Raw genomic sequence first — 20,410 nt, forward strand, 5'->3', positions numbered from 1 at the left:
GAGTTTGCGACAGGATCACATCCTTTCACAAATCCAAGTCAGCCTACTAGTTGTCTATGACGGATACGATAGACGAGGCGTATCTGGGGGTGGGGGGTTCGGTTGGAGCTTGATATTAAAAGGTAATATCAGAAGTCCCGGGGATCATCTTCCTAGGTTGCAGCCATCACTAGATGGTTAGGAAGCATGCAAAGGAGTAGATTGTGTAAGAGGCTAGAAAGGGAGATACAAGCTAGAGATTGGCATATTTTATCCACCATATTTCAGCAGGCAATCCACTTGCATGCCAAATTTACCCTTTCTCCGACCTCTCGTGTGATTCAGTCCTTCAGGTATCAGCAAGGTTTAACCAGGTCCAAGTCAATAAGGGACGATATAACAAAGTCTGAAAAAGTGATATATACATAGCCTACCAACCAACTCCTAGACTCCTTTAGAGTGAAAACCTGATGCATAGAAACATGACCCAATCTTCATGAATAGGTCGAAACATAAAACTTGAAAAAGCAACGCCAGTGTACGTTTTAAGAAGAATTACTCTTCTCTCCCAGTTTTACGTTAATGTCTTTTAATAAGGCGACCAACTCGCCCTCATCGCCTTCCATCTCTAAACCCTTACTAACCCATTCCTTGGCCTCGATCAGCCGTCCCATCTCCACCAGACACTTGCCCCTCCTCCACCAGGCCTTCGAGTTACCAACGCGCTTGGCCTCAACGCTGGCCTCGGCATCGGAGGCGCCCTCGGCCCAGTTCTGCAGGCCCATATGAGCTTGGGCGCGGTTGGCGTAGAGGGCAGCGACCTCCTCGCGCACCAGCTGCTGGGGTTCCCACAGCGGCCGCGTCAGGGCCATCTGCAAGCCCAAGGTATAGAATTTAACTGCATCGGCGTGCTTTCCCTTGCGGTATTCGGTGTTACCGCTATCCCGTAATTTACTAACGTTGGCCGACCGCTTCGGGTTCACGGGGAGTGGCGGGGGCGGGACCTGGTTCGGGGTATCGAGCGCGAGGAGAGAGCGGTGCAATGCGTTTAGCGAAGCAAGCTCGGATTGTAGAGCCCGTGAGCCGGACGTTGCTGTTAACGCCTTGGTCTGAGGGTCGATCTGCAAGGGCAGCATGGTGAAAGTTTCGAGCTCTGAAGACATGTTGGCGGTGCGAGTTTCGGATTACCAATAAAGAATCGAGGTTGGAGTAGTTATTCGGTGCAAAGTAGGAAATGTAATAGTATATAAATTGTAGAACTCTTAAACTCGGATCGCAGATGACGGAAGTGGGAGCGGCAAGAGAGTTGCTAAAAGGTGGCAGCGGTTGGTTGGGTAGAGACAATGATAAATTGGCGATATTCTTAAAATGCGATCTGGCGACTTTTACAATTGCGTTGCACCTCAGGTCCACCTGGTATGCGTGACAGATGTATTGATAGGAGGCCACCTGGCAAGATAAGAGCCCTAGCTTAGCTACAGCCTACAGGTACCTTAGGTAAGTTACCTGTAAGTTACCTGTAAGCTGTGGCTACCGTGGCTTGGTAGCTCTTAGGTACCTAGCTACATGTACCTAACTCTTACATACAAACCGCAGACCGCATTTTAATTGAAAGCTACACCTTTTCTTCTACATTTTTCTTCTTAAACACGTTAAACTTGATATATCTCCTAGTCGTGAGAGAATGTTCGAACTTATTCAAGGCATGTAGTCAATATAGTATACATGATTCATGAAAATCTTAGTTGCTAAGTTTATGCCGAAGTATGCTAGTAGCAACTATCGTCACCTTTATCCCCCTTAGCTTCAAGAGCGCATCAATACAATACCCAAGATCCATGATATATATAAGTGTAGGTGCATTCCTTCTTATTTCTACCGGCTAAACGTCTTACGTGGATGCCAGTTCTCTTCAAACATCTGCGACACAAAGTAAAGGTCGTGCTCCCATTCCAAGTTCTGCTCTACTACTGTATATTATTCGTCAGTCAGCACGAAGGTGTAGTAGGTTAGGTACCTGAATCACTGGGAGGCTAAGATGCTCACCTTCTCTATAGGCCTCGTGCGTTTCGATTAGTAACTTCGCCTCCTCGAACTTCAAAGTTCCCCAGACCGCGTTCTTCCTGTCCTCGGATTCTATTTCCTTCATCAATGTATTGACATCTCGTTTATAATAATGCCAGTGGCTAAGGATATTATTTGCTCCCTCTTGGAGCTCTTCCATAAACGTCGCCAGATCGTATCGGTGTTCCTATACATCGGATTAGTCAAGCTAGTAATTAGCTGGTATCGCTTTTCAGCACTCACAGTATAGTTATTGTCCTTAGCCCGGCGTAGCCTATCGGCAGAGGTGAACGAAACTTCGTGGAGAAGCATGAATACGATCAGATAAACAAAGTAAAAGTGGTGCGGATTCTTGCCCGCCATTACCTTCCATAAGCCCTCGAGTACAAGCTTTCTTAATTGTACAAGCACCCGGTGTCCGAGGGAGTCGAACTGCGCCGGAATCATCCGCGGTATTGGTATCGTCCCACGGTACGGACATTCGGGGTCATCTATTGCCTTCATATCCAACATTTCTTCTCCCACGATGAACGCCGATCTTAGAGTATTTCCTGCTCATACAAGTCAGCCATCCCATCAGGCGCAGAGAGACCATTCACGAGCTACTAACTAGTTGCGAACCATAAGTAAAAATATTGTTCGAGTAGAACTCCATTCTTCAACTCTTCTGATACCGAATTAACCGAGGTATTCTAAGAGTAGCTCCTTAGTAGAATGTTACGCGACTCGGGTATATAATCTCACTTTACACCTCTGGGCGTATTCTAGCCTGTAGAGACATTGTAAGATTTTTTTTTCTATTTGACGGGGTTCATGACAATGGAAAGTGAAATCGTCCAGACACTGAGGAATCGTTTACTTACGCCGCCCGGTAAGTCCTTCGTACCAAACTATCGACCTGGCGATCTTGAGAGTATTCTCGTACGGCCGGGTGTGCATAATCATATATGTATTCCTCGTATTTTTTAGCAGTTTCCCAGATGCTTGCGAGGGCATAAGGTTCGATATCGATTTTTTGTTTGTTCCCCTTCTGATCAACCCAGTATTTACACGTTACATCCCCTTCGATAGGCGTGAACTTTTTGACCTTCAACACCATCGGGCGGCTGCTTCCCATGATCATATGAATCGTGCGGACGTCGCTGCTGTTAACCCAGTCTCGCGGTCCAAGATCTTTCATCTTGGTCCCATCCCATCGTTTCGTTAAATGAAGACCACCCGCGCGGAAAAGGGCCACTTCGGCAAGCTTCCATCGCAGACACGGAAGCCTATGGATTACTTTCTTCGAATCCAATTTAATGTTACGACAGGTCAAGCAATCAACCCCTCGCGGGTCTTTCGGATCTGCCTTGCACTTGGATAGGTGTGAGTAAATAATGCCTCGCAGCATCACACACGCTTAATGGTTGGACCACCTACTTTTATTTTCTGCATACGACATCGAATGCAGGCCCGTAAACACGTCAGCTAATGGCAAGACGCTACCATGGTACGGTGTGTAAGAAAGGGGTGGTTTAAGAAAAAGAATCTACCTTTAACTTTCGGGTGCTTCCCGTCTCCTTACGATTCTGATCACTCAGGTGTGACCGGGAACGCCTCTCGGGGTGAGACAATGGGCTGTTTCCATCAATGGCAGCCTCGTCTCCAATGTCATCCTCCCAAAATTCATCCTCTTTTTCCTCTGGTATGGGAGTGCTTTTACCTGAGAGGTTGGAAACCTGTGCGGAGCCGTCATGATGGTTATCACTTTTCTTCACCGATGGCCCCAAATCTACCCACCCTTCATCTATAGGCTCGATCAGACTCTTTTCATCACCATCACGCCCCTCCAGGAGTAAGGGGCTAGGCCCAGGTAGCCGTCGCTCCGGAAGAGAGGTGCCACCATCAAGACGGGGTCGATATTCGACGAGCATCTCTGGCGTCTTCACCGGGTTCCAAGGGGGGAGGAAAGAATAGACAGGATAGTTGGACGTCGGTAAACCCGAGTAATCTGTCAAATAACCTCCCTGAAGATTGTAGTACGATGTAGGTTCTTGTTTAGGTAGATAAGGAAGTGATGGGGAGGATACTGAGGGCAGACTGCTGCTACTTGAAGTCAACTGAGCAAAATTGTTGTCAGACCAGTCATACCGTTCCGGACCTTGCTCCTGAGTGAGGGTAGTAGGGGACAGGTTGAAGTGATCTCTCGTTGCATTTGATACGATGGGTTCTACACCGTAATTAAGAGGCCCCGACGGAATAGAAGAATAGCCCCAGTTAGTATTAGAAGGGTAGTGGCCAGGATCGTCTGATGTTGCGGTGACGGCGGCGGCAACTGAAGTCACAAAATCGGCAGCTGTTTTTCGTCTCTTGGGTGACGGTTTAGTCAGCGAGGAAGGTGACGACTTGGGCCCATATTGCTTAGAGCTATTGGATTTCGTGATCTGTAAGGAAGGGGGAGGAGGACTGGGGTTATAGTTGGTTGAGGAAAGGGAGGATGTGATCCGGGACCGTTTCCCAGGTCTCCATGACGTCTGATCAATTGGCGTAACCCCGGTAGAGGTCGAATGGTGGACTGAGGAGGAGTTTACAAGTGTGGGAACAGGTTGAACCACGGAAACAGTAGTTCCATCCATCATGGGCTTCTCTCTATATCTCTCTATCTAAGTGATCTGATCTCATTTCTTAGCTAACAACGTCAATGATCCTAACGCTAGGGTGTGTGCATGTGTGCGCCGCGTATGAGCGTATGAGCGTGTGAGCGTGTGCGCGTATCAAAAACTGCCGGTTACTCAAAGATTCGCTGTATTGCCTGTACGTCACATTCACCGTCGTCGGCCGGTGAAGAATAGCAAAGTGGCGCAGGGGGGGGGGGGGGGGGGGGGGGGTGATAATCGTTGTTCTCAATTATTTCTAAATTCGAGACCGGCGAAATTTACTGTGTAGCAAAGAACCATGAGTGGATAACTGCTGGTCTCGTAATACGCAATATAGGGTACCCGGTCAGCTTGGTTCTCGTGGCAGGACAGGATGGATGCAGCACGCAGCACGCAGCACGACGGGGTTATCTTAAAACCAGGAGTTTCTCACCGGATGAAAAAGAAAAAAAAGAAAAAAAAAAAGACTAAAGAGAAAAAAGATGTCTACTTTTGGACGATCATCAAACCGGAAAGTTATGCAAAGCTCTCCCCGCGATGGTCTTCTAAAAGTTGTGTTATGGTGATCTGTGGCAAGACGTTGTAGAGAAGTAAGCTTACGCATTTTCCTGTACGTTTATGGTATACACAAGACGCCCGACCAGAGAGCCGACCCCTCAATGGTCATTGGAGCGGTCTGATTGTAGAGACTAACAAATTATTCGCAACACACCGAGGCCAACAAGATAAAAGCAAAATAAAAAAGTCAAGCCACTATTTAATGCCACTTACTACTACATATATGCAAGACTTTCAAATCAATAGAAAAAATAAAATAAAATTTATTAAAATTTTAAGGCACTCCATCCTCTCATTCCTGAACTGTCTATTTATTATTAATAATATCATTATCATTATCATAATAATCATCATATACGTTCATAATAACCTCTATGCGTGTGTATATATTTGATAGGTATATGATTAACAGACATACCTATAATTGCAACAATATAAACAATTAGCATACATCTCCGTATACTTGCCTGGGTACCTGACACATGACAGAAGTAGACGGGGAGGTAATGATGCAGGGCTAGCCCGTGTCCTCTCGTACGGCATACAGCATGCTGCAATGTTGTCTTGGACTGCACATTACATAAGGAATAATGACAAGGGTGACGATTGAAACCTGCATGAGGGCCTACAGCCTGACTTCTCGACAGCCGCCGGTCGAGTTTTGCGGGTCATCGTCATAGAACTACTACATAACTTATATTCCACTTATAACAAAGATAGGGTACATACTTTTAGATAGATACATAAGGCAGATATAAGAATCTAAACCGGTCATATAGTTAAAACTATCTTCATCCTCATCCTCTTATTTTTTAATGATTCGCGCGGACTTGTCGCCGTCTTATGCCGTAGTTACGCGATCCTAGAGATCTAGGCTTAGGTGCCATATGTTCCCTCGCCGGTCTCAATCCCTGCTCGTCAAAATGCTGGACCGCAACTCCCCTTCGACGACAGCCTCATATGCGATCGACAAAAAGGAACAAATAAGGGCCAATAAGGGCCAATCGCCATAGTGGTCCTACTAGACGCCCCCTTTGGAAACTCATCCGAGAGGTGCGTTACCAATAAATAGAGAGCCTTTATGGAAAAGTCCTTGTGCCATCTTAGTCTTGCCCTACAGCAAAGGGCATCCTTTCCGTTTTTCCCGGGCGCCACGTCAGGCACAATGTCTCCTGAGGTTCGTGGGGGAAAACGCGGGAGTGTGCCTCCGGGGAAGCGGTTGCTCACATCATCAAGCGGAAATATCGTACTACGTGAGCTCGGTGCTGTCCCTTAATAACTTAAAGATGCCAATGTTTCCGTAACCCTGACCCATGCCCGTTGTAGCCCATACACCATTAAGAGGCTTCGTCTTCGTTGGGATAAGGGAATTGGCAGACTGTAAATTTGGGCGGCTCTGGCGCACATCAGACGAGACGTTACCTACTATTCGATGATGGGCTAAGAGATTAGTAACGAAGCTTCTGGCGGCTTTCTCTCCTTTTTCTTCTTTTTTTCCTTTTTTTTTTTTTTCCTTTTCATTTTCCTTGTGAAAATGCCAAACCGTCTTTCAACTCTGGTATTAGGCTTCACTATACCCACCATCCCGCTTACCGCGGCGAGGGCCATCCCTTCTCGAAGGAATGGCAGTCTACTTCTACAGCGATGCAGTTTCTTTCCGGGAATCCGGCCGGATGAGACCACAGGAACTCACCGTGTCTCTTATAGTGTTACCACATCTATTGGCGTCTCGTTGATATGGCCATTAAGGGGTCTCGTGTAAGGTCGATGCGATTAGTTTCCCATCTTGTAGCTCAAGTCTAAATGCCCTATTTTTATTCCAGGAAAAAGAGGAGTTAGCCCGAGCCAATGATAGGTAGCATGGAGCACAGATTTGTGTCATAGTTGAGTCAGTCGTTATGGCTGGTATTCTAAGAAAAAACGCCATAAGTAGATGCCACTATAAGTCGCCAAAGTGATGACGGTTTCTCATCCTCAAAAACAACCCTCGAAGCTCCTCTAAACGCACATATTATACGAATCAAAATGACAAATCACACAGTCCCACATACCTCTGAAAATCCCGTCAGCCTGCAGCCTTGGGTGCATCACGAGGACCATGGTCCTGTCGCAGACCTTTTGTCCCGGCAGCAAAACGGCATCTCCCAGCCACCCGAGGGATTTCCGCCCTCTATTCATGAAGCAACGAGGTGGTCTGGATTAGATACTAACAAAATACAGCCACATACATTTATCCTAGATGGCCCCGATGTAGCGGCAATGGAGGGGACTTTAAAGTCGTTCCATGGTAAGCTCCTACCAAACTTCGCGTCCCTGCTCTACGTGACTTAACTTAGGATCTGCACAGAACTCGAGCTTGATGGCGACGAGGTAACACGAGAGTGTTTCCCTCTTCCAAGTCTTCAAGATAGGCTTGAAAAATGTGCTTTTGAAGTCCATCGTGGCCACGGGTTGTGCATTATTCGTGGACTAAACCCCGATAACTATACTATTGAGGATAATATTGTCCTCTTTCTCGCGATTTCAAGCTATATTGGAGACGAAAGAGGTCTTCAAAATGCTAAAGGCGATATGTTATGTAAGTTTATATGCATCTTGTTTGGTTCTAACGCTTGCTAATTCATAGGAAAAGCTCACGTTACCGAGTCAAAGTCATGGACGGTACCCAAGGAGAAACGACACGGGATACATACCAACTATAGTTTGGTATGTAACTAATTCGCCTCATTAGAAGATACAAAGACAATTTGGGACACAAGCTGATAGCCTTAGCCATTCCATAACGATATGGGATGCGAAATCCTGTCTATCCAAGTCCGAGACCGAGCCGATGAGGGTGGGCGTACATGCGTAGCGTCAATAGCCGCCATTTATAATGATCTAGTACAGACGAAGCCTTGGGTTATCCATGCCCTGGCAAAGCACGACTGGCCAATTCAAACGTAAGTAGAACCTATAATCTATACCTACCTCTATAAATATGAAAACAAGTATCACTGACATCGCTTAAGGAGTTCTAGAAGAGAGCCTCCTTTTGTTCTATGCCCCTTAATAGAGTACCATGCCGGGAACCTATTAACTTCGATGGATCCCTCTCGTATAGGACCACATCCCTTAATTCGCAACGGCTCGATTCCGAATCTTACGCCAGAGCAACAGGAGGCACTCGTAGTGCTCGAAGAGACAGCACAGAAACACCAGATACAGCTTGATACACAGCCTGGAGACCTTATATTTATCAACAACCTTGCCCTTCTACATGGCAGAGAGTCTTACCTAGATAGTAATACTTCATCAAGACATCTAGTGCGACTATGGCTACGCAATACGCAACTAGGCTGGCCTATCCCCCCTTCGATGCACATGCCGTGGGACGCTGCCTTTGGAGAGAGAGCCAAGAGGGTAATTGATAGATATTATCCCATAATGCCAATGCCCGAGTATATAGAGTGCAAGTACTCTAACGGGACAGCAGCGTTCGTCGCCGACGATGACAATTTTGACGACGGGGGTGACTCTGGGTCGAACTACGCAGGAAGATATTTCAGCTAGCTGGCATCTCGGGTGATTCAGAATCATGGAGGGAAATTCTGAAATTTACGTTGGGTCATACTGTTATGACACAATTTGACCATGGCTTATGGTTTACGGCATACAATGTCGAAAAGATAACGTTGAATTGGTCTAGCAACCGAGGTATCGATCTGTTGTAAATACAGATACGGCTTTCAGTCAAATTACTACTCCTTACTAATATAATATTGATAATAAATATTGTAACTTTCATTCAAGTCTTATTATTTTTTTATAGAATTTATATTTCGTCACCTAGTCGCTCGGCCCTGGTTGGATATTGTACTTAAGTATGTACTTAAGCAAAGCCTTGTAGACTAAAGGGAATAATAGTTACTACCTGTTTATCAATTCATCGACTGGCTACTTACCTTATATGAAGTAGGTAAACAATCATATGGAAATCACAGTTAACGAATGAGTGTTTAGTGCATGGTGATTAACTTGACCTTGACACTGCGGTAAGACCCATTCTTATGACGGGTAACTCAGCGCATTATAACTAATAATGAGAGCAACCGATCCAATTTCAAGACGTATGTAGTGATTTCAAGATTTATCAAGATGCAACGAGCTAGGGATCAAGGGATAATAAAACATGCTAGGCCATCAAGCAAATTGGGTGTGGATTATGAAGTAGATACTGGTTGTATCACCGAGATGAAGATGAGTAGTCATTTTAATGCGACCGGGGGACGGATATCACGGTCTGCCGGCTTCAACTGAAAATTTATATAAACGATCATCGGCGGTTCCACAATAGCTAGAACGGAGGTGTAGCCGTGTAAGCAGGTAAGATGTAACAAGACGTGATGATTACTGTTCGGCTTCGGAGAGCGGCTGTGGTCGAAGATCCTACCGCGTACGGAATAAAATCCCGGAAAACATTTATCGGGGCAGTGAGATAGCCAATCTATTGGTAACGACTGAATGAGTAGCGGCCTCTTATGTCATAGAGTGAGCGGGTAGGGACAGTAAGATTATCTACTGCTGTGTACTAACAGCTATTAATAGTTATGCTGTTAGGTGTGCCACTTTTTTTTTTTTTTAACAATATTTCCGCCTCGCTCTTACATACGAGGTCACAGAAACGGACGATTCCAACTGGTATCGTCTCTTTTATGTAGAGATGCATACACCACTTGGTAGGAAGATAGAAAGAGAAAGGGGAAAGGCTTGGGTCGATACGATCTCGAAACAATCCTAGGCTTGGCGTATGCACTGCCTATCGGTTTCCTCTATGGAGTTTACGATACATAATATTTGAGTATGTATTTGCGCGTTTAACTAACAGAATAGAAAAGATGTGTTTGTGCGTAAAGGGAATTTGACGATCATGCGAACAAGATAAAAAGGAGAAATGCAAATCGAGGAAGATCGCTATCATTTCGTGCTGTTCGTTACCAAGAAGAGATAAAAGCAGCTAATGACTGACGTGACCGATTATCTTGGAAAGTACCTGGCATAGCCTACCTCTTGTAGGTAGCGTATATTATTCACTACAATGTACCTCATATAACTGGAGAATTGGCACAAGGAATGATAAAGCTTGGCTGTTTGAAGAAAGGAGTACCAGAAGCAATCAACCAATACAATGTTAGGAAAGGCTGTCAGTTGCAAATATGTTAATTATCCTGGTTGGATGGTTGGTTGATACCTATTCTCACCTATATTTTTATGGTAGACAGCAGAGGATCTATATAAGTAGGATTCGGTTGAACAAAGTAAGACAATGGAAGGCATTTGGGAGGAAACAAGTGGCAAAACAGGTAAATATGTAACTAATAACAGAACTCGAGTTGAACAAAATAAGTAGGTGTTAATGTCTCACTATTTGCTGCTGCGCCTCGCTTGGATATGGGACTAGCAAACCATCAAGACTCATTCAGTCTCGGCATGTTACCGACTAGGTACGGTAGTGTTATGTACAGAGAAGATGGGTCGTGATTAATTGGTTAAACGGTTCTAGCAATTCCCCTAAGATCGACAGGTACAACACGATAAAATGCATAGTAGCGCCAATCTAATAGGCGTTTTAGTTAACAGGTATGACATGTACCTACATGATGTAGCGCATATATATATCTTGGTACATTAACAATGATGTAGGTTAGGTATTTATTGAATAGGTAGGTACCTACATATTCTGGCGCTTCAAGAGGAATTCTCACGAAAAGCCTCAAAGGTTTGAAAACTCCTAACTAGCCACCGGGAGGAATATCACATGCATCGTGTAAAGTAGGTTTGGTCAAAAATAGGTAATAATATGTAGGAACAATATGTACCTACATACAATAGCTTCCTCTGGAAAATCTGGATTCAGGAGAGCCGGAAAGTCAGGAGAAACTCCCTGTATTCCCTCCCCTCCCCCCCCTTAGCTGTAACCCCCCTGTTCATCTGTCCATCTACCCGCAAAAGCCCCAGTATTCCACTAATCTACATCGGTCTTTTTAACTGTGGTCCCATCCAATCATAACCAATTAAGTGAATAGCCCCATTGGCTAGAACCAGTTTTAATCTCTCCTGTTGAACCAGGGTCCCTTCTCCTTTACTGATATCTCGTACTACTTTTTTTGCTTCTCTTCCCTTTTTTATGAGACCAGGCCTTTCATTTTTATGCCACATCTTTTTCTCTCTTACTCCCTCTCTCTCTGTCTCTAACAGTTCTCTCATTTTTCTAGCCTTTGTAATTAATTGGCACGCGAAGGATAAGAGGTATCCCGGTTATTCCAACTACGCACATTCATTGACGCGTTATTCGTACACTCATTATATTGCATTGTTCAGTCCATTACTAGAAGGAAAATAGAAGCAAAAGAAGCAGCAAGGCTTATACCGAGGTTATCTCTACGTCATTCATTAATCGTCATAAGAGACATCAGCGTAACTCGAGATCCCGGTGATCAAGAAATAATTAGCAGATCAAGATGGGTTTCATACGATCAGCTCTCACAGCATCATTGCTGATTGCCAGCAATGCTGCTGCCTTGGACCCTATCATCATGAAGGTATGTGTAATACCCATTGGTCCTTCAGAAACGACCGGTAACCCAGCCCACGAATAAGGCGACTAACATATCTGGTCTGAATAGGGAAACAAATTCTTCACCAAGAAAGGCGACCAATTCTTCATCAAGGGCGTTGCCTACCAACAAGAGGCTGGTGGCGGGCCCGGAGGCAGCACCGACTCCAAGACTAAGTACGTGGATCCTCTGGCCGACGAGAAGACTTGCGAGCGTGATGTGCCGTTACTCGAGAAGTTGGGAGTGAACACCATCCGAACATACGCCATCGACCCTAAGGCCGACCACAGCGCGTGTATGGCTCTGCTAGAGAAGGCCGGTATCTACGTCGTTGCCGACTTGGGTGAACCTGCTCTCTCCATCAACCGTGAATCCCCCGCTTGGAATGTCGACTTGTTCGATCGCTACAAGGGCGTCGTCGACAACCTTGGAAAGTACGACAATGTCATTGGTTTCTTCTCCGGAAACGAAGTTACCAACAACAACACTAACAGTAAGTTACCGTGTCGCCATACTGTTCGAGTTTGTTCGTAGATCTAGATGATGCTAACTTGGGTTATCATAGCCGGTGCTTCGGCCTACGTCAAGGCTGCTACCCGTGATGTTAAGAAGTACATCTCCGACAAGACAGCTAAGGGTGGGCGATGGATGGGTGTTGGCTATGCCGCGAACGACGACGCCGATATTCGTGCTAACATGGCCCAATACTTCAACTGTGGTGAACAGGAGAGTGCTATTGATTTCTGGGGTTACAACATCTACTCCTGGTGTGGCAAGAGCAGCTTCACCGAGTCCGGCTACGATGTACAGGTTAAGTTCTTCTCGAACTTCTCTGTTCCCGTCTTCTTCGCCGAGTATGGTTGCAACACTGTTAACGGTGCCGAAGGCCGTCTCTGGGATGATACCACTGCCATCTACTCTAACCAGATGACCGGCGTCTTCAGCGGTGGTATCGTCTACATGTTCCACGAGGAAGAGAACGACTATGGTAAGTTAACTATCTGTTGATCTTTTGTTTCTGTGATCTAATAGCTGTTTAGGTCTTGTCAAGGTTAAGGGCGACACTGCGACTCCCATGAAGAACTACAAGGTTTTGCAGTCGAAGCTTGCTGATGTCAAGCCTTCGTCCACCTCTATGGCTGCTTTCGACCCTACCAACTCTCCTGCTGCCTGCCCGGGCATCTCCAAGAACTGGAAGGCCGCAGAGGCTCTCCCTCCTACCCCTGACAGCTCCCTTTGCGACTGCATGTACAAGTCCCTCTCTTGTGTTCCTTCCGATGATCTCGACGAGAAGGACTTTGGCGACATCTTCGGTTACATCTGCGAGAACGATGCGGATGCTTGTGCTGGTATCAAGCATGATACTGAGAGCGGTGTCTATGGCCCTTACGGCATGTGCAATGCTAAGGAGCAGCTCGGACACGTCCTCAATGCTTACTACACCAACCAGAACAGCGCGTCCACTGCTTGCAGCTTCAAGGGTGCCGCTCAGATTGTTGATGGTACTAAGGACTCTACGTAAGTAATTATCCTACTGTCTTCGTCGTGCCGATAAGCTAATACGTATTAGGTGTGAGGCTTCTTTGGCCAAGGCTAGCTCTGCTATCGCCGTCGCTGCTACCGCTACAGCAGGTTCCGCCAGCTCCTCTTCTACCGGTGAGAGCAGTGAGAACGCTGCTGCACCTGCATCCGTCCGTATGACTCCTCTTATGACCATGGGCGATATGGTTGTTAGCCTGTATGTGTTGGTGGCCATGGGCGTTGGTGCTGGTATGGTTATGCTATAGAGGAGTTAATATCACGCGGTTGAATATGGCTTTTATATAGTATTTTCTGTCCCTGTATTCTGGCGTAATTCGGCCGAGCTGTTATTTTCGAAGAGATTTATACGTAGTGGCTACGTTGCATGGCATTAAGGAATGCTATGCTTTTTTTCCCGTATTAGACTCACAGAATAGCTAATTGCAACTATCCGTATTCACGAGTTTAGTATATTGTAGATATTTTGATGCGAAAGTTTGGTGCACAGGTCCTTTTGTATTGTCTTTTATTCTGTCGTGGTCCACGCTCGAGATAAACCTATTGCCATTTGGTCTTTCTATTGCCATAATTCATGATTTTATATTCCCCCTCTCGCAATGCCATGCATGCCTTCCCCATGAGTCTAATTGTTTGAAGACGTTGTTGTCGTATCTACTTCTCTCTCCCAGCTAGGACTGTATATTTGGTTAATCCATAAACTCACCTTTTCCGCAACCACTTCGCTATGTCCTGTATTTTATTTTAGCTCCTTTCTCAGTACCAAGTTGAATTTCACTTGCTTACTTATACAAAACGCGTGAGGGATATTTCCTTCATCTACTATGAGTCTTGTGCGTTCGACTTGCTTCTGCCTCTTCTGGATGAAGTCATCCCTGTAGTGATTCGCAACCCAGTGGTCGTGTTTGCCAAAGAAGAAAAAGAATTTCGGTATGACTTTGTGGTGCGTCTCTGCTTCGTAAGCAATTTCCCACAATTCTTCATCCCACTTGTCCTCTCCGATGACTTGCATTTCGTCCATGCCCATATGCAGCGCCTGCCACACCCCGTCTCGGCTCTTAAGCCAACGTGTTGTTACTTCTGCTCCGTGAGCTGGGAATCCCATTACACTGCTCACGATCCACCGGAGGGCGCCTTGGGGGAACAGGCGCAGGAATGCCTGAGCGATCCGGTAGGCATTGTCGCCTAGTATGGGCGTTCGGCGTAGTAAGTCAAGTTTCTTCCCACTCGGGGAGTTTGATATATGGTGGATAGTTGGGAATAAGAGAATTCCGGAACCAAGATTTAAATGCGGAGCTAAATCCGGGTCGCGTAAGAGCTGATGAAAGAGCTCGAGGGCAATATAACTGCCTACAGAATGTCCAATGAGTAAAACCTCATCGTATGGAAGACCTTTTCGTGATCCTGAGTCGACGCGAAGCTTTTTTAGGGCTGCAAGCGTATGTTGGATCTGGTCGTGGAGGTTATATGGTGTCCTCTGCGAAGTGAAAGGTTCATGGTCATCGTCAAGGAATCCGGCTAGATTTTGGCCGTAGATATGAAAGCGTATATGTTCAAGTGATTTTGCCTCGTTTAGGAGTTCCCGAAGAGTTGATAGGAAGGGCTCATAGTAGTCAATGAGTCCCGGATTCCCGGGAATGAAGAAGATGAGGATATCACGGGATCGTGAGTCCTCGGGTCCGTTGTCGAGCGAACTCGGAGGAAAGGCTAAGAAGTGAGTAGTGGTCATTGTATAATGTAATTGTATAGTGTACAGACGGTTATACTCATAGCGTCTTCTTAATGGATCTTCTATTGGTCCCTTACATGTATTATAGTATATAGAACTTTAGGTAGGTACTTACATGGAACCTGTTTGATGTACCAATCAATGACTTGATGTAATGGGCCTCTTAGATATACCTAGAAAAATGTAGCCACAAGAAGAATTGCAGCCACAATTTCTTGTGGATCGTTTTCTATTTGTGTCCGTCTTCTAAAGTAGATCTGTCGTTATTAGAGAGTGCTACAAATATTAATAATTTGTAGGTAATTGGTCGGATGACCCCATGCAAAATGCACTAGGTATAGGTACCTAACCTAAGGTAACCCTGGAAGAATACAGGTACATGTACCTTAGGGCAGGTCCTATTATTCACATGCTCACATGTGCACCTGCACTTGAAAGTTACAGACTTGCCTTAAACAAACCAAAGGCACGTGTCGTCATTGTCAGCCTAATCGTAGACTTACACAAGTAGTCCGACGCAACCGCAACCGCAATCGCAACTGCAACTGCAACTGCAACTACAACTGGGCGCCTACCACTGACTATTACCTGTTCTCGCTTGCCCTATCTGCTTACCTATTTGCCTACGTGACCTAAATTCAATTAAACTTGACCAGTTAAATCTTCTTCTCTTCTTAGTGCGAATCCCACCCACTTCTTAAGACACGATGCTCTTACTATAAACCCACTTCTTATATTCATTCACATAGGTACATGTTCTTATCCAACGACTCTACTCTAAAATATAAAAAAGGTGGCATAATACTTGCGATAACTTCAACATGGATCTCGGAGTTTAATACTCCATTATTTATTCTTCGGAATTGTCGGTAAGTACCGTATCTAGATCTATATGCCTATCACCTATCTAGATATGTATACCTATACACACATTCCATCTTCTTCTAAAAATGCACGAGGTCGCCAGTATTGCCAGTGTCTCGGTCTTAAATGGAACCTAAGAATGTTGACTATTCTAACCTCCCCGCCTTGCCACTAGCCATATTTATCCACTTCCCTTCTCTTGTGTCCACTACCTATCTACTCATCGCCTCGGCTCTAATCTAACTAGAATTCTACTTTTCTAGGATGTCGATGCGACCCCACACACGTTTGCTCGTGACAGTCGACCGCGGTGTTTGAGGTTCTACTATCTACTGCCGTTCTCAACCTGCTTAAGCTCTAGCTAAGCCCTTCGTTATCCCTCCCTACGACCCTACGACGACCTCATCCCTCCATATACTATTAACCTCTTCTCTACTCTCATATGCTGTCGCGTTTTATCACCATGAACTCCGCGGAGCTACGGCGACGTCCACCATTACCCGGCGATGTCTCGAACCTGAAATCAGCGGCCGACGTTTCCGGTCCGACCCTAGATTCGAACACTGGTCACCCTGCAGGCAAGGCTAAGTACGGCCGCTTTAGGGCGTTCCTACGTGCTGTCTCGGTCTTCGTCTATTTCGCAAGTGGTTGTTTGTCGTATGACTCCTCATCGTATAGCCTAGGTAGAAATAGGAACCTCTCTGATCTGTATACAGCATACACCTTACTCAAATAATCGGTTCCCCGTTATACTACGCCAACCGCGACCTCTACTATGCGTATATGTCCTTGACGAAGGCATCTTTCGGCCTATTGATAACTACCATGACGCAGTGGTGGGCGCCTACGGTGATAAGAATGAGCGGTGATTCTTCTGTTGCCGGACAGCTTAGCTTGTCGCCTGATGGCAGGGTCCAATGCGCTTTTCCGGAGCGCATGGTTATGATTGCGAACCACCAGGTCTGGAACCAGATTGATGGCCTACGCCAAAGAACGTGAATGGCTGACAAGTACATTTTGTCGCAGATTTATACCGACTGGCTGTATCTGTGGTGGGTTGGATATACGAACAACCCTCACATGCACGGACACATCTATATCATCTTAAAAGAGTCTTTGAAGCGAATTCCCATCCTTGGACCAGGTTGCATGTTTCTCGGCTTCATTTTCATGTCACGCAAGATGGCCGTTGATCAACCCCGTCTAGCCCACAGGCTTAGGAAGCTGAAAACGAAGCACACGGACCCTGACGGCGAAAGCTATCTGAACCCAATGTGGTTACTGCTTTTCCCTGAAGGGACTAATTTATCTTCAAACGGCCGAATCAAATCAGCTCAATGGGCCGCCAAGACGGGACTGAAGGATACGGAGCATTTGATGTTACCTCGAAGTACCGGCATGTTCTTCTGCCTTAACGAACTTAAGGGGACCGTGGACTACGTGTATGATTGCACCGTAGCCTACGAAGGTGTTCCGTATGTGCCGCCCTTTGCTATTTCTTGTAATTCTCTATGGTCTTAAGTAATTGACATGCCACTTAGCCGCGGAAAATACGGAGAAAACTATTTTACCCTATCGAGTACTTACTTTCAGGGACGGCCTCCTAAATCGGTCAATTTCTATTGGAGGCGATTTGCTCTAGCAGATATGCCTTTGGATAACCAAGAGGATTTCGATAAATGGCTTCGTGAGCGATGGTATGAGAAGGATGCGCTGCTCGAGCAGTATGTTTCTACAGGACGATTTCCGGCAAATGCGGCTGGGATTAAGGGTCATATCGAGACGGAGGTTCGAACTCAGTATTGGTGGGAATTCGGCAAAATCTTCGTCATGCTTGGTTCGTTTGGGCTGATATTTAATTTCATTCTGAGAACTCTGCGTACCCTCGCACGTAGTTAGTCGACTGATAGCGGGCCCTTGCTTGCTAATAGATAATCTGTGCGGGTATTGCATAAGATATGGTGAGAGACGAAGAGAATTACTGTTAGATACCAGCGACGACATACATCAATGATACCATGAAGAATATGTAACATAGGGGATGGGAGTTTCGGATTGGGTTGGCGAATGCATAGCTCTGAACTTTTGATAGCCTGATATTCTAACCCGTGTGGATTAATGGTTTGGGGTATGATATTCTGTAGGAAATAGTTTGTGTGAATATCTATTATATTTCCTCTCTACTAGCGTGAGTATCTACGAAACATCAAGATTTGGGTACGTACGTCGACGATCATGTAAAACTTACGACACGGGCAACATATGGGAAGGTCGGAATAACCAAGACCACTTTCATGTAAATTACAGGTAAATTGATAGAGCCAGTTTCAGAAACAATTATTATTGATCATGAAAATTGATATATTTGGGTTCTTGGAAGAACATACGTTATGGTATGTATATGACGCTCTCTGCGAAGCCTACTCAACCTAGGAACAAGGCGACAGAGGCAGCATATATAAATCGGTTCGATACTATTAAAGAAAGAACCGCGGGAGAGATATTTCACTAAGAAAGTTGAACCTGGCGCTGGCTTCTCGCACTTTCTTTAGTAGCCTCAATGATTCGTAAGACATCTCTCGCTTGCGATGCTGGAACTGGTAAATCTTCTTCGCGATTTCGAACAAGGGCCTCGCCAAAGAGCTCAAAGAGCTTACTGTAGGTTTCAGGCTCCACATTTGGACAGTCTTGTACGCGAAAACTACCATCATCGCCGACAAGAGTAAGTTTTCCATTCCACTCCGGACTCTCTCGCCCAAAATTAGCATCATCCGTCTTCAAGCCGGACCGGAGCTGGGGCTCTTGGGTGTCGAGACCATCCTTGCGGTAGCTACCCTTGGTACCTCTGATCCAGAATCTCGGCTGCCGCGTCTCGACGCTCACACCGGCGATACGCACGAAAACGACTAGGCCGTCGTCGTAGAATAGCTGTGCGGTAACGCTATCGGGGTCTAGATCCGGGTTCTGCGGCCCTAGCAAGACCCCGTCCCGCTGGCTGGCTAAGATGCCGAAAACGCTCCGTGGCATCCCGAATAGTACGTATACCTGGTCGATCAGGTGAGTGCCTAGGTCGTAGAGCGCCGAGCCGCCTTGATCCATACCCAGCGTACCCTTCCAGGTAGACGGCTTCTCCAGCCGGAAGCGGTCAAAGTGCGTCTCAAATTCAACGATCCGACCTAGCGTGCCGTCGGCTAATAGCTTCCGCACTGTTAGAAAGTCACTATCCCATCTGCGGTTTTGGTACACGCAGATCAATCGACCCTTTTCTTTGGAGAGTTTGATCAAGGCATCTGCCTGAGAAACGCTCGGGACGAAGGGCTTCTCTACGAGGACGTGCTTTCCTGCTTGCAGTGCCTGCTGGGCAAATGAGAAGTGCGTCTCGGGGGGCGTGGTGATGACGATCACGTCGAGATCTGCGTCGGCGAGGAATTGGTCCAGAGAGGTGAAATGCTTCACGTCGGGATGATCACGCGGGGCCGACTTTCCCGACTGGCTGGGGTTGCGCTGTAGGATGGAGTGAAGTTTTAGGGTTGAGGTGATGGTGATGAATGGGATGTGGAAGATGGTAGCGGATAACCTGGGGAGATAGGTAAGTGAATGAACTTAATAGAGCAGTATATAGGTAAGATGAGATGAGCAAAATAAAATGTCTTACCCGTAACCGATGACACCGACGTTGAACGGTAGGTTGGTGGTTGAGTTGGCCATGATGTTCCTCTTTTTGAAGATTTATATAGATTTATATAGATATGTGAGGTTGATATTTGGTTGTATATTGATTTTAAAAAGATGAATGAATACCACCTAAGGACATGTCATCTAACTTTGGGAGAATCGAGTCATTTATGTAGAGACAGATTCTACCTACGGTTACGCTATGTTAGGTACTTACAGTAAAAGTGAGTCGATCTAACCGAGTGATATTTCGTCATCTAGAAACTGCTCGCTAGAAATACATATAATAAAAACTTACATGTTGCGTGATGCTTTTCACGATGCTCTTCTCCAACTGGTCAACTGTTAAAGTTTCCTATTTTAATCATTAGCGGACCCCGAATGGTTCCCGTTTTACGTATTACATATTTGTAGCTTCATATAAATCGATTATTGAATATTGAATATTGGACATAAAGATACCGTGCGAAGTTTGATAGGATAAACTGTTCGGTACTCGGTCTTCCCCATTATTTTAATTTTCTTTCCTTTTTTCATCATCGGATCAAAACTACAGACATCCCTGCCTTATTCTCCTAATGACGACAATCATAACAATACTAACGGGAGATACAACGATAGAAATTTGAGATGGTATAATTCCACGTCTATTGTTTGCATCGCTACTGCGAGCTATATTGTGAAAAAGGGGAGGGTCTCGGCTGCTCGATCATGGGGTGAATTGGTAGATGAGTGTTATTCGCGATACTTCTTCTATCCGATACTTCTAT

The 20,410-nt window shown here is 45.7% G+C and overlaps 7 protein-coding genes across 7 annotated transcripts; 3 read left to right on the plus strand and 4 right to left on the minus strand.

Moving 5' to 3' along the window:
- Positions 1–524: 524 nt before the first annotated feature.
- GL218_02751 (Translocation protein sec72) lies at positions 525–1,142 on the minus strand (the record flags this gene model as incomplete). The annotated part of the gene is made up of 1 exon (XM_033579286.1): positions 525–1,142. One exon carries the CDS (start codon positions 1,140–1,142, stop codon positions 525–527), a length of 618 nt encoding a protein of 205 aa, XP_033438621.1.
- A 712-nt stretch (positions 1,143–1,854) lies between these two features.
- GL218_02752 (tetratricopeptide repeat domain containing protein) lies at positions 1,855–4,661 on the minus strand (the record flags this gene model as incomplete). The annotated part of the gene is made up of 6 exons (XM_033579287.1): positions 1,855–1,949; positions 2,026–2,230; positions 2,287–2,581; positions 2,907–3,397; positions 3,463–3,510; positions 3,576–4,661. The coding sequence occupies 6 exons, from the start codon at positions 4,659–4,661 to the stop codon at positions 1,855–1,857; spliced, it is 2,220 nt and encodes a 739-aa protein (XP_033438618.1).
- Positions 4,662–7,262: 2,601 nt separating this feature from the next.
- GL218_02753 (uncharacterized protein) lies at positions 7,263–8,183 on the plus strand (the record flags this gene model as incomplete). Its single annotated transcript, XM_033579288.1, has 4 exons — positions 7,263–7,524; positions 7,585–7,815; positions 7,870–7,943; positions 8,010–8,183. 4 exons carry the CDS (start codon positions 7,263–7,265, stop codon positions 8,181–8,183), a joined length of 741 nt encoding a protein of 246 aa, XP_033438619.1.
- A 3,554-nt stretch (positions 8,184–11,737) lies between these two features.
- Positions 11,738–13,620, plus strand: GL218_02754 (1,3-beta-glucanosyltransferase gel4; the record flags this gene model as incomplete). The annotated part of the gene is made up of 5 exons (XM_033579289.1): positions 11,738–11,818; positions 11,903–12,326; positions 12,399–12,821; positions 12,874–13,351; positions 13,404–13,620. The coding sequence occupies 5 exons, from the start codon at positions 11,738–11,740 to the stop codon at positions 13,618–13,620; spliced, it is 1,623 nt and encodes a 540-aa protein (XP_033438616.1).
- A 377-nt stretch (positions 13,621–13,997) lies between these two features.
- GL218_02755 (UPF0554 protein C2orf43 like protein) lies at positions 13,998–15,101 on the minus strand (the record flags this gene model as incomplete). The annotated part of the gene is made up of 2 exons (XM_033579290.1): positions 13,998–14,104; positions 14,159–15,101. 2 exons carry the CDS (start codon positions 15,099–15,101, stop codon positions 13,998–14,000), a joined length of 1,050 nt encoding a protein of 349 aa, XP_033438617.1.
- Positions 15,102–16,428: 1,327 nt separating this feature from the next.
- On the plus strand, positions 16,429–17,864 carry GL218_02756 (uncharacterized protein; the record flags this gene model as incomplete). Its single annotated transcript, XM_033579291.1, has 4 exons — positions 16,429–16,622; positions 16,682–16,925; positions 16,992–17,440; positions 17,507–17,864. The coding sequence occupies 4 exons, from the start codon at positions 16,429–16,431 to the stop codon at positions 17,862–17,864; spliced, it is 1,245 nt and encodes a 414-aa protein (XP_033438614.1).
- A 609-nt stretch (positions 17,865–18,473) lies between these two features.
- GL218_02757 (uncharacterized protein) lies at positions 18,474–19,673 on the minus strand (the record flags this gene model as incomplete). The annotated part of the gene is made up of 2 exons (XM_033579292.1): positions 18,474–19,542; positions 19,621–19,673. The coding sequence occupies 2 exons, from the start codon at positions 19,671–19,673 to the stop codon at positions 18,474–18,476; spliced, it is 1,122 nt and encodes a 373-aa protein (XP_033438615.1).
- Positions 19,674–20,410: the final 737 nt, after the last annotated feature.

This window comes from Daldinia childiae (assembly GCF_008694065.1).
Source record: "Daldinia childiae strain JS-1345 chromosome Unknown Scaffold2, whole genome shotgun sequence".
Classification (NCBI taxonomy): Eukaryota; Fungi; Ascomycota; class Sordariomycetes; order Xylariales; family Hypoxylaceae; genus Daldinia; species Daldinia childiae.